Source organism: Anser cygnoides, chromosome 1 (assembly GCF_040182565.1).
Source record: "Anser cygnoides isolate HZ-2024a breed goose chromosome 1, Taihu_goose_T2T_genome, whole genome shotgun sequence".
In the NCBI taxonomy this organism is placed as follows: Eukaryota; Metazoa; Chordata; class Aves; order Anseriformes; family Anatidae; genus Anser; species Anser cygnoides.
Genome location: NC_089873.1, coordinates 117,739,207 through 117,752,143, shown reverse-complemented (window position 1 = coordinate 117,752,143; position 12,937 = coordinate 117,739,207). Strand labels below are relative to the sequence as shown.

General features: G+C 46.3%; 1 protein-coding gene across 10 annotated transcripts in view; it reads right to left on the bottom strand.

The window, feature by feature from the left end:
- The window catches only part of PDE9A (phosphodiesterase 9A), a 43,024-nt gene that overhangs the window by 5,899 nt on the left and 24,188 nt on the right, over positions 1 to 12,937 (bottom strand). For all 10 annotated transcript variants that reach the window (XM_048064274.2, XM_013181371.3, XM_066979392.1 and 7 more), the window contains 6 exons: positions 12,386 to 12,470; positions 8,977 to 9,058; positions 6,673 to 6,747; positions 3,912 to 3,998; positions 1,224 to 1,328; positions 563 to 645 (listed from right to left, as the gene is read on the bottom strand). In XM_048064274.2, the coding sequence (XP_047920231.1) occupies positions 563 to 645; positions 1,224 to 1,328; positions 3,912 to 3,998; positions 6,673 to 6,747; positions 8,977 to 9,058; positions 12,386 to 12,470 (517 nt within the window). The remainder of the gene's footprint in view (positions 1 to 562; positions 646 to 1,223; positions 1,329 to 3,911; positions 3,999 to 6,672; positions 6,748 to 8,976; positions 9,059 to 12,385; positions 12,471 to 12,937) is intronic.

Below are 12,937 nucleotides of genomic sequence, written 5' to 3'. Positions count from 1 at the left end.
TGATGGACAGATTCTCACAGATCTCAGTCAGAACTGAGTTCTGCCCCTATTTAATGAGTGGCTACAAATAAATTAGATCATCTTCCTCTGTTTTTCACACACGCATACATGCACAGAAAAGTGACCATGTGTCAACAAATCTAATTTTCTGACACGGTATTAAATAGAAAAACATACATTTCATAATTTATAATTACGAAGTAATGTGAAAGTCAAATAACCCTTGGCATTTTAGTGCAATTATTCCATCTTGGTTAGCAGAGCTATACCCATTTACGCCCTCATTCTTTCAGCTGTGAAACATTTACTTTGTTTCCTCAGGAGTGGGGGGACTAGCTGAGGCAGAGATCTGCAAAAGCCTTTCCCTTACAGAGCCAAGGCCAGCTGGCAGCCCCAATCCAGACCTGAGTTTTCTGCCTTAGCCCATGCATGAGTGAATGGCAGGGCCTTGGGGGAAGGTCGTTGCCAGCTCAAGCTGTGAGAAGGAAAACCTGATCCACCAAAAATGCCAGCTGGCCTTGCCTTCCCAATAGGCTCTAAGGCAAGCACAAGGCAGACTTACGTATTGTTATAGCCCGGATGGTCCAAGTCGTGGCATACTGCTGCAGTCATGAGAATCAAGATGTCAATTTGGGAAAATTTCTCCTGCAAAATAGAAAGCATTAATGTAGTATTGCAATTTCTACTTCCCCTGTCCCCAGCAATGAAAAGAAGTAAAAAAACACCTACATTTACATTTCGGAGAGCGGCAAATCAGAGCGAAATGAAGAATTTTTCTATACATCCATTTACTTCAGTCAAGAGAGAGAATTCTGCCTCCCCTTCCAGCAAAAATGACTCAGATTTGACTTTGTTGCATTAAATAGCATCAGCTCAAAGGAGCCAATTTGCTTGAAACTCGCTATTACTTCAGAGATCATATAAAAGCACAGATATAGTAACACAGCCCCTTACAGGTCATTTGAGCATCCTGATTAGTTAAGGTAGGGCTGGAAGATAGCTGCCATTATATTCTGTATTAACTAAAGCCATGGAAAGAGTGGGAAAAAATAAAACTCAGTATCTCTACAGCTTCTGAATAGGATGAACTTCAACAAGTTCATTCAAACAAGTTTTTCTCCATACTCCTGACAAGAAATGCCAGGAACTGAGATGTATAACTGTGGATGAAAAAAGGAGACTTCTGACTGGATCAAATCTGGTTTCTGCAGAAATACACATACCTGGAGACTGCAGAGCGAGATCATGCTGTACATCATCTGGGTCACGCAGAAGCAGTGCCGGAAATTGTGAAAGGGGTTGTTTCTGTAGTTGTCATGAATGCACAGCTGCAAAGAGAGGGAGCGGAGTCGTCAGAGATAGGAGAGCTCTTTCTTTACAAAAATGTGTGTATGTATGCTTCGTGCCATCCCTGGAGGCACTCTGTGTCCCCACAGGAGTCCTGTGGAGCCCAGCATCATTCTCTGCTAGGACAGGGTGACAGCACAGGGACCTGATGCTGACTTTTGGGGGGAGGATGAGAGGTCACTGCCTTTCAAGAGTCTGCCAGCAGGTAAAGCCTGCATCAGCTTCTCCCTCCGACCAGCTGGCCCTGGGCAAACATCCCAGCACAGCTGGAGGTGCATCTCAGGCTGGCGACAGGGCTCCGTGCTCTCATCCTGAACTGGTGGGTAAACGGCAGCGCTGGGGCGTGGAAAGAGCTCAAAGTACATCGCCAGTGCCCTCTCTTGCAATCTTCTAATCACCTTTATAAAGGGTGAATTTACTGCAGGAGTCCTCAAGCCCCACCAGGATCCAGCCCTTCAACCAGGGACCTGACTTCTAGGAAGCCACGAGACTTTGGATGAAGTCAAGAGGGCTGTGGGGTTTCGATGCTTATTAAATATTTGGGGGCTTCATTGCAAAAATCTGCTCAGCTTATTCTGCAGCAGGGACTTCAGAAATGTCACATCATTTTACAACAAACAACTAATGCCCCGCTATAGCTGACAGCCGGGCTGGTGGGCGGCATCTTGCAGCCACCGCACCGACACCGCGGTCGTGCCCAGGCACCGTGCAGCACCGCGGGGCTGTAACGTATACATCCAGCAGCAGAGCCCCGAGCATCCCAGGGGAGTCCTGACTCAGAGCACTGGAGGGCTGGAGTGACTGGGCTGCATTAGTCATCCTTTCCTCCGCTTTCTGGAGCATTTCTGCAGCCAGTGGATGTGGGAGCAGGAAGGCAAGCGTGCGCGAGAGGCGGCTTTTCCTCACCCACTTCAGTTCAAACTGGTGCCCACGCTGTGCCCGGGGAGGTAGCACAGGTGGAAGCAAAGTCCTCCGGGATTTTTTTAAATCATCTTTCTGTGAAGCTGGTGTTTGAGAATGGAAAATACATAAAAAAAAAAACCACCCTCCCCTCATTGTTCTCCAATACTAGTGGTAACAAACTACGTGGAGATGCAAGCTAACAGGAAGCTGCCTGCCCTAGTGCTTGTGGGTGGCATGTTGGTGTGTGTTGATGTATCACCTTGTTGCCCGTGTTTTCAGGCTGTGAGACAGGAGGAGGAAAGTTTCTGTTTCATCTGTTCTGCGCTAGCCCTGATTGTATTGGGTTTCATCCTACCCCTTCCGTTCAGCTGCGTTCCCAGGTCAGCAGCACCAAGCTTTTCATCTGCCTTCTTCGGGGAGAGATTTCCCAGTTCTTGATCCTTTTTCCTCTCCCCTTTAATATAGACATATTATTTTTCTAAAATCGCTTAACCAGTCCTACACATAAACTCCAGCTAAGTTTTATGCCTTATCTAGGGACATAGTAACTTCGGTCCACTTTGTCCCTTCTTCCAGTCTCTAATAACCCTAAAGCCTCCAGCCCGCAGCAGCACCCCAAGCAGTGACAATCTCTGCCCTGTGCATGCTGGTGCCCAGGTGCTTCTGCTCTTGTTGAAACGATGCTTTGTGTTTTCTAGCCACCTTCTGAAAGTGTGGAATTTGTTCAGTCCTTCCTGGGGGTCTACATCAAGCATGTAAAACAGTCAAACTGTCCCCTCTATTCTGTGCATAGTCTTCAGGAGGAGACTGGCAAGACATAATTCTTCTCTACAGAAATTGTATGAGACATACACATACTGAACATGATGTTTTTAATTCTCGTTTTGATCAATTTTCCAGGTGGATGAGCAAGTTCAACTAACTGTAATTCTTCAGAGTATCCCTAAATCCTTCTTAAACTACCAGCAGAACATTTACTGTTCCACATCCTCTAGGAATATGATAGGTTTTTCTGAGAAAGCCAATGCTTTTTTTTTTTTCCTTTTTTTTTTTTTTTTTTCTCTGAGAAAGTCAATGCTTCAACTTTTTGGCAAATTTTGTCTTGCAGTCTTACTTGGACCTGACAACACTGATTTTGTAATGCTCCAGCATCTCTTCTATAGACATCTTAGTTTTGGTATGATCTTGTCTTTCATGATTTGCATCTCTGCCAAATTCTCAACATTAAAGACCAAGGCAAAAAAAGGTTATTTAGCTTCTCAGAATTTCCTTTTCCATCCTGCCTTGCTCTTTTACTCCCTGTGGTTAAACACACTGAATGATTATTGCAAAGACTGTTGTGTTTTTTTTGACCATATCTGAAGCCACTCATCTTGTCTCCACTTACATTTGTTACCAAGAGCGTTCACTGGAAATGAACTGCTCTCAGTATTAGAAAGCCCAGCAAACAAATGCAAGGCAGTTAAAAAATTGTCATTAAGAATTGTCATCTGTGACCACAAGAATGCAAACATCTGCTGAAGGACTTAGACTTTAAGAATTTGTATAGATTGCCTGATTTCAATGGTATTACTTGTGTAAGCCAAATTAATTCCTTGCGTGTCTCACTTATTGATTTTAAATTTGAAAAATGGCAAATATCAGTAATTTGAAATACTTACCAACCACCTCTTTAATGTGATAGGATTGATGTTGAAGTCTTTCACCAGCCCAAGATCATGGTACATATGTTCCAAACAACTCAGCATCTGTAGCCAGGAAAAGACGGGTTATTGGCTTGGTAAATATAAGCTGAGTTTACAATATGTTGCAAAGTGAATTTCCTCCTTGCAAGCACTGAATAATTGCAGGGCCCTCTTGCTAAGATGAAAGAAAGATGTTCAAAGATTGCTTGATTAAAGACAGTGCAAGAGGGGAGGCAGAGAGGTTCTGAGAGCTTTCTGAAGTAGGCAGATCGCTGTGGACTTCATAGGTTTTGTGCTGGGCTTTGAATCACACCAGCTCTCTTTAGTAATTGTGATTTGTACATATCACAGCAATTTCTTCTCGTGAAAAAGTAGAGCCATTTTTCTAATTCAGGTGGGATATGGGCTTGTTCTAGTTCTCAATGAAATCAGGGATGTAAACAGCTGAGGTCCTAGTTGTCCAGAAAATGACAGCAGAAAGTTATCCCTCAAGAAACGTGTGCTCTGGTTCTAACTCTACAACACTGCAGCAGGTTTGGGAACATCCATCCGCTCCCTTGAACTCTAGCTGTGACTCCCAGCAGCTGAAAGGCGAGGGCGGGCTGCTCCTCTGAGGCAGCATCTGCTCTGCGGCAGGAAGGGGATGCAGGCAGTTCAGCCCTGCCGCTCCCCGTTCGTCTTCTGGGTTTGAAAACATTGCAGACGAAAGGTATCGATAATCGGATGTGCCTGGGCACATAACAGCTGCCACCCGCCAGACACGAACAGATTTCCGGGAGTTCAGGAGCCTGCGTATCTGCATTCCCGTTTCTGAGGGCAAAATCTGCAGGGGGTAAAGTGCAGCCATGATATGAGCCGCTGCAGTCCTCGCTGTAGACCGATCCAGGAGTTTTAATACGATGAGTGCAATGTCACAAATGTGGCCTTGGAGATATTTTTAGTTAGCTAGGTTTCTGTTATTTAGGCTCTTACAAACACTCCCGAAAAATGACTTCATCTGACGAATTTTTATATGTATCCAGGGAATATACATCGTTCATGCAGTAACAAGGGGGCTGATTTTGAGTCATTCAAACAGGAAGAAAAAGTCTTTCCTACAGGACTCGAGGGACAATGCCACAAGCTGATCAGTGCTCACATCACATGGCCAGCATTTCGCTGTAGACCACCATGTCCTGTCCCTAGCTCATCTAAAGCAGAGCAACTAAGGTTTATAATCTGCCTGCTCCACGTGGGGCATGCAGACAAATGCTCATTGCTAAGCAAGCACTGACAAAATCGAAATATTCTCTGTAAACATAAACCAGAGCTGAAAGGGTGAGACAAACCCATATGGTGCTCTGCTCACCAGACCTTGCACAGTATCTTATTGCTGAGCAGCATGCCTCCTTGCAGGGCATGCCTAATCTCCGCACCCTCTTGTTAGCCTCCTTCACGCCACCATATAGTGTTTCCTAGCACTCTGAACGAGTCACTGTGCTAAAACACCATGCCTCAGCGCACAAGAATCCGTGGATAATGGTTTTTGTCTCTGTTTTGTCCCTATTCTTTCTTAACAGTCAGAGCAGCGAGCCAGCAGTGTTGTGGTCCACCTGGCAGGTCGTAATTCTCTCGTGTGTTAGACCTGACAAGTGCTGAAAAGTTGGGGGCGAGCCATTTCGCCTGGGCAGTCGTATGGCTGTGATACAGGGAAAAAGGGCTGGGGAAGGAGCTGTAACTGCTGAGCACCAGCCCCAGCTTGGCACAGACCATAGGATGTGCTGCCAGCCTCTGCCAGTGGGAGACCGACCCAAAGCCACCGGAGAGTCCTTCTGTTCTTCTACCAGCCAGATGCAATATCCGACAGGAAACGTGCTGTTCCTGTGGGAGGGTGTGGGGTATTTTTCCATGTCATGTTGCTCTAGAGGAGCTGAGCCAGAATGACTCTTGTACTCGTCTTATTGAGACAGTAATTAAGGTAATTGCTGCTGGAGGTGCTGCTAGAACATCCCACTCCTTCCCTTGAGAAAAGCCCAGCATTAAACCCCTGGTTTAGTCCTGCTCTCCCTTACATTTTTCCTAGGTGACATTTGCTCTTATTTACTGAACCTTGTTTTAGATCGTATTATAAGCTGACCATTATGGAGGCACCCTTCTCCTTCATATTTCTACAGAGGTTTACATATGGGCTTTCTAGGAGCTTCTGCAATACAGGCAACAAACAAAGAATAACACTAATAGCAATAAAAAATTGCAACAGCAATAGGAAAAAAGAAAAAGAAAAAGCAAGAAGAAAATACTGATAGGTCATGCATGCAGGTTTGCAACCTCTTCACAATGCACTGCAGAACAACCCTTTCCTAAAAGCGTGTGAATCAACGCATGCACCTCTGCCTGCCTTCATACAGCAGCACTCAGCTTCATTGATTATTGCTGATGCCCTTAAGCATGTGCTTTGCTGGGGATTGATTTTTTTTCAGATGAAAAGGCACAGGAGAACTCCTGTGGCAGCAATGATAGTGCACTGGTCGTTGTGGGACATTAGGAAAAGATTAAAGGGGAAAAGAAAGAGGAGTCAGAATATCATAACCAGCATTATCTCTCTGGCATCTGGTAGGGGAAAGTACTGTGATATGAAGATGAGAAAAATACATCGGGTAAGGTGCAGAGAAGGGACTATCTGGACTATCTGAAAAGGCTCTTCTGGCCTTTGTGGCTCTCAGAAAAAGTGAAAACCCAGCTAGAATGACATCGGTACCTCATTGGGCTCCCACAGCCAGACGTCAAATGTTGGTTTCCGAAGTGCTTCGATGGTCTCCTGGGACAGCATGTACTGCAGATAAAAAAGCAGCCAGCATTAGCAAGGGTCCCCTGCCACCAGTTCCCATCCACATGGGGTTTAGCTGGATTTCCCAAGGAAAAAGCAACACACCTCTCCCTCTGCCTGCCTGGCAGTGGGCTGCTGAATGGCAGAGGTCCTTGCAGACTAGGGAGGAAGAGGTTTGGGAGGAGACGGAGGAGGATGGAGGTGTTATGAGTGGGCTTGCAGGTAAATCCAGCAAGGGGATGTAAAGGGCATGGGTGTGGATCTGTCCCTGGCTGCACCAACTCCTCTGCCGGCTGAGCATCACGACACGCGGTGCAGCCAGTCCTGGCGGGATGCTGTGGAGCGTCTGTGCTTGTAGCACTAAATTAGCTGCCGGGTGTGATGTATCATCTTTCGGGTGATTTATGCTCCCACTTTGTGTATTTTTTCAAGAACGCCTACATTTTCAAAGTGGTTGTCAGCCTGCACGATTTGAGTGATTTTTTATTGTTACGCTCAGAGGCGCAAAACAGAATTGAGCTCATCGGCCAGTTGCAATTTGTTTACAAAATGAAAAAAAAGGAGCACGGAGGGTTAAAAAAACAGGCTAGATCTGCACTCTCCTGAATCACATTTTCGAGACTCTGTTGATCAGAGTCATTCTGGGACACAAAAGCCTTGTAGCTTTAATTGGCACATTTACTATAGCTGTCTCTAATTAGTTTGGGCTTACTGTGCTGAGCAGGTGAATGAAATTACCCGAGTCTCAAATTGCTGATACTCAAGGAAGGATAACACTGAAGACAAATTTTTCTTCTTGAGAAGGCAATGATGCTTTTGAATATATAATGTACATTTAATAATGATGTTCTGCAAGAAGTCTGTGAATTGCCAGTGCTGGTTTGTTATTTGTTAACATCTTCATTCTGTGGATTCATCACTTCCTAGCCTCTCTTAACATTGGACAAATCCAGCACCTGACAACTGATAACAAATTTTACAAATCTATCAGACAGAAGGCAAACTTCTTCTGAAACCAAAACGCCTATGAGCTTTGGTCTCGTGGCAATACAGACTAGTGGTTCACCCCGTAGTCACTCAGTACAGCTCTAGTTGTTAATTCAGGGTTCTAATACCATAGTGGTAGATCTAAGGTTGATTTGACTTTAAATCTACTTTATTATCAAAGGAAGTTATCAAGGGAAAAAAAAATCAATTTTAGAACTGATGTTTTACGGAAATATATGTTAATGTCAGGAACACAGGCCTGTCGAGCAAAAGTTAATGAAAAGAAATGTAAGGCATCTCCAGAGACCTAGATGTCGCTTTTGCTAGGCAGAACAGAATAAACAGCTTCCTTCTACTAACACGGCAGGACTTACAGTTTGCTGCTCTCTAAAGCTCTGAAGACAAATGTGCAAGGATGCACGTCCACATCATACACCTGCATCGCGGGTGACCACGTGCACTCGAAAGTGACCGAGCCAGCTTTGATGTGTGCAAGCAAATGCCTGCTGTTAAAGTGTGATTTGCATGCGTGTGGGCTGGTGTTTTGTGAAGGCCTGGGCTGGGCATGGGGCAGAGCACACCTGGTAGCTTTGAAAAACTGTGGCCAGTGCAAAGAGCAAAGATCCAGTGTGCTTCATGGTCCCAGCCCCATTTATCACTGCGGGTTTCTACTTGTATGTACCCAGTAGACATTTTTCTTCAAGCATTACTGTTTGTTGTTTTTTTTTTTTTTGTCTAGCAAATACACTAACTTCTTTTCTCAGGGACAATGAATCATCCTGGAGAGAATCCAATGTCGCATTTTCTCTCTGTTTCCCTAGGTGAAGCATCCCCATAAATTACTTTTTAAATTAAAAAATAATCCATTAGGAGAAACCAGGCAGCAGAACTATTTTCAATTACAGTAGAGCTTTATAGGCCTTTTTGGTTGTTTACTACGAGCATGCAGAATAAACAAATATAACTAGACAAAAGAGCGTTAAATGTTGACAAATGCAAAATGTTCATTAACATTTCAAATGCTAATGAGCTTTCAAGTATTAAAGACTACTGAGGAACCAACTCTAAGCTCACCGCAGGCAATGACATTATGGAAGCTTTTCCATTAGCTTCCAGGGATTTTGGATCAGGCCCTGGGTTTAGAAGAGCTAGGAGGCAGGCAGCGAGGAGGCAGGCTTTGTAAGCCAGCACTTGTCAGGGCAGCAAGCACGCGGCAGGACTCCGGTAAGATCAAGCATTGCACCGTACCTTTGGGTAGGATGGTACATCCCGCCGGGGAGTCAGCCTCTTGTTTTCATCCAAAAAGCTGTACTTGCAGGGACAGGTAGTCCTGAAATTAAATATTCAGGGAATGAAAAACCATGGTGCCTTGAGAAGTGCCAGAAGTGCTCTGGTCTCTCGGTAGGCATCACTTGGAGAACCATGCAGCCTCCCAACCTCTTTCTAACGTGGTGCTGCTCAAAAGCTTTAAAAGTGTGATCTTTAGGATTTTCTCCCCTTGTGCAACATTCCCCTGACCCTTCTCTGTGTATTTGAATTCAACCCAGGAGCATCTTTCTTTAGACAGGTATCCATAGATATCTATCCATAGATACTTGAACAAGGTAACTTTTCTTTCAGCGGGCATCTTGTGTCTGCACATGCCATGCGGGAGACATTTGCAGACTCCAAGGCTGCATCAGGGCGGGTGAGCATCTGTTCTGAGGCATGACCATCTCGCCTGCTGTCCTTCAGCTGGGACAACAGCACGGAGGCACCAAGGCTTAGCAGATACAGTCTGCTTGGCTCCCCAGTCCTGGAGGATGGGAGCCACTGCCAGCAATTACAAGTAATTAACACTTTCCTGGTTACTAACACCAGCTGCCAGCTATCTACTCTTCCTCTGAGTGCAGAAGAGCCAAGCTGATGCTGTCCCATCTGAGCAGAGGGCTGTGATGCTGGGATGCTCCGGCCTTTGCAGGACATCTACGTTTCTGCACCACAGCGTGAGGGCAAGAAACTCGTAGTTGCCCGCAGAAGTGTCCCCACAGCCACGGGGGCACAATAAAACCGATCGCTCCATGGTGTCACCCCCAGCAATCAGATAATGCTTCAGCTCGGCACGTGGTTCCCTGGTGGCTGATCACATGGGCTTTGGTAACTGTCCTGCGATGATGACCTTGCATTTTGCATTTATCCCTGCAGTCCTAACATTTGGATCATCCCTTCTCATTTTTCAACCCCCCTGCCGAGTGAAGCGAACCAAAGTAGTCCATTAACATGTTTTGTCAGTTTTTCAGGATTCACAGATTTGATAGCGCTTCTCTTCTCTCTCCTCTCTTCTTTCTTCTCTATTGGGAATTGGCCCCAGCCTCTTGACTTTTCTCCTCTCAACGTTGACCTCTGCTATCATTTCTCATGGTTTTGTCTGAATCCTCTGCAAAGTTATGTCATCTTTTAGCTCACAGTGCTCAGCCGGCTTCAGCCAGCTGCCTCCCCCTGCCCTGCGCAAGGGGATTCTCAGCTGGTGAAACGCTGTCTCCATCGCCTCTAAATCCTCTTCCTCAAAACTTCACTGTGAGGGGTGTTAGTGGGATAAAAATAGTGAGATTGGGGCATTCCTTGCCCTAACTGGAGCTGACTGCCAGGGTTAGCTGGGGGCCAGCCGACTGCCCCTATTTCCCAGCTGCTGTAAAACTTTGAAGCCTTCCTCCTGCCAAGCTGGGGAACACATCAGAGCTGGGATGCATCAGACCTTTACAAAAGTGAAACTGTATCTGCAAATGATCGTGTTTTTAAATGGCACTATAATGTTATTAGCATCTGCTAGCGTGAGCACAGAAAGCAGATTGGCAAAAAAAAAAAAAAAGAAAAGCGATTTGAGTGGGCGCAAGTGGAGTTGCTTTGCTCTTCTGCAGGGTAGGGATGCACATTTCACATGCGTGATGACTCTTACAGACCTAGCTGTCCCTCCTTACTCTGCTGTTAGGTCACAGCAAGCGTAAGGATAGGTAGCCACGCACGAGTATAGCTATGCATGTTGTGATATTACCGAAGGGATATATGCGCTCACACGTTTGTGTATATTAACGTACACCACAGGGTCACCAGGGAGTAGGGACAGGGCCCGTGTGCAGCCGTGGCCACCTGGGGAGGGGGAGTCAGGGCTTGTCCTCAGCAGATCCCAGTGGGGACCTCCTGGTGGCCAGGCCACCGAGAGCCCTCTTGGCCACCACGGAGGGATGAGCAACACCAGGGACAGCCAGCCTGGCCCGGGGCCAACTGCACGGGGCCGGCACAGCGCTCCCTGCTCCCTCTGCTCTGTTAGCAGGTTGCTGTTTGTGCTACAGAATGCAGATTGTAAAAGGACAGCCTGCGACGGGAATGAGTCACGGCTGCTGCTGGGGCAGCCTGGTACTTCCTGAAGCACCTGGCAGCCACCCTGCGAAAGGGAGCCTGCAATAGCTGCTTTTTTTGGCTTTAGCCATCTGCCCGCGCATCGCTGCGCTCCTAAATGCAGCTCTCCCAGCTCCCCACAGCAGCAGAGATAAAAAAAAAACCACGTATGTTACTTGCATCGCGCTGGGCACAGGTCAGCATACGTGCGTTTGCGTTTGCTGCCCATCTGAGCTCTGCCTTTTCTAAGGAACTTTCCTCACACATCTGAAGGAGGCGTGAAGCAACCTGCAGTCTCTCACACTGGTGTGAATCTGGAGCAGGTCTCCCGAGGTTAATAACATTACTCTGCGTTTATGCCAGTACGACAGGTGAAATTGGCCTTAGACTGAACAGGACTGCATTAATACCCTGCCTCCTGGAATATCCGGATAGTAAAATTTATAAAGGCAAGCGATTATAAAGCCTAATTCTTCTAGCAAATCCCCCATTGCCCTCGATAGGAAATAGTTTTGATTAAAGGTCACCGAGCTTGACCCCAAATGAAGAAGAAGCGTGTGGCTGTCAGCACAGCACAGTTACACTTGCTGAGGAACCCCCTCACCCCCGCTCAGAGCAAGGTGCCTCCCACTCAGTAACCTTCCCCATCGATCATCCTGCAACGATGATGTGCTTGTCCTGACGGGACACTTCAGTGACACAGGGGCAGACTCACCAGCTGAGACCGCATACCCTACAGAATGCATTTCTTTCCTGGTGTTGTTTTAATTACTGCAAAACCAAGCCTGACAATTGTGGCGAGCCCTCGAATTATAAAGTAAATTCCCAAATTCTTGTCAAAATTGGAATGGATGCTTTATAAACAACATGAGATCATAATTAGAAGAGCAGTTACAAATACATTTGCTGTTTTCCAGAACGTGGTTTGAATCTTACTGGCGCTAATTGGAGCCCTAGCCAGATCCCAAGCAAGCACTACATTTTGCAAAAGGTCTTTTCCCATTCCTTCTCTCTCTGTACATCTGGACGAAGCATTGCCATTCAGCACGGTGAAGCACAGGAAAAATCACCCTCTGTAGCAAGACCTGCTTCTTTATTCATGTGGCCCCAGCTACTTTAACTGATGAATGGCACCGGATCCTCAAATGTTAAATTAATTTGTTGTTTCTTTCCTTGCTCCGTTGCTTTTAAACCCAGTGGACAACTCGATCCTGCAGAAATGTTGCAGGAGGGTTTGAAAGCAGCCGCTTATTTCTCTGGGTAGGTCTGGCGCAGAACTTACCTGCTGCTTCTCGCTGCCATTTCCTCCCTCATCTTTTTAATGTCGCTCTTGCATTTCTCAATCTCCACCACTTTCAGGCCTTCCACTGTCAACAAAGGAAAACACCAGGGGTGTTACCATGGCGAAACCCAAAGGCTCTGGTTTCACAATTGTGCAAAATTTCAAAGGGCTTTAAGAGGGGGGGCTGTCCAGAGAGCGAGCGAGCCCCTACAGCCCGCCCCGGCTCTCACACACGCAGGTGCTGCCAAAGCGATAAGTCCTGAAAACCCATAGGCATCCTTGGCTGCCAATTTCAGATAATAGCTCGAGTATTTTAATTCACAGACCGGCTACAACGTCTCGGCTTTTCCACGATTGCTAGCAGCAGCCGGCTTGTTCTGATGCCTTGACTTCTCTGCCGTACAGCACGAATCAAAGGAAATCCTGAGCAAAAAAAAAAAACCTCCCGCGATGGGGTGATAAGCGCAGCTAGACAAACGTGTCCCAGAAGGATCCGAATTCCCATTAAGATAAAAGGTTTTAATTTGAAAGTTCACGCGGAGCACTGGGAGG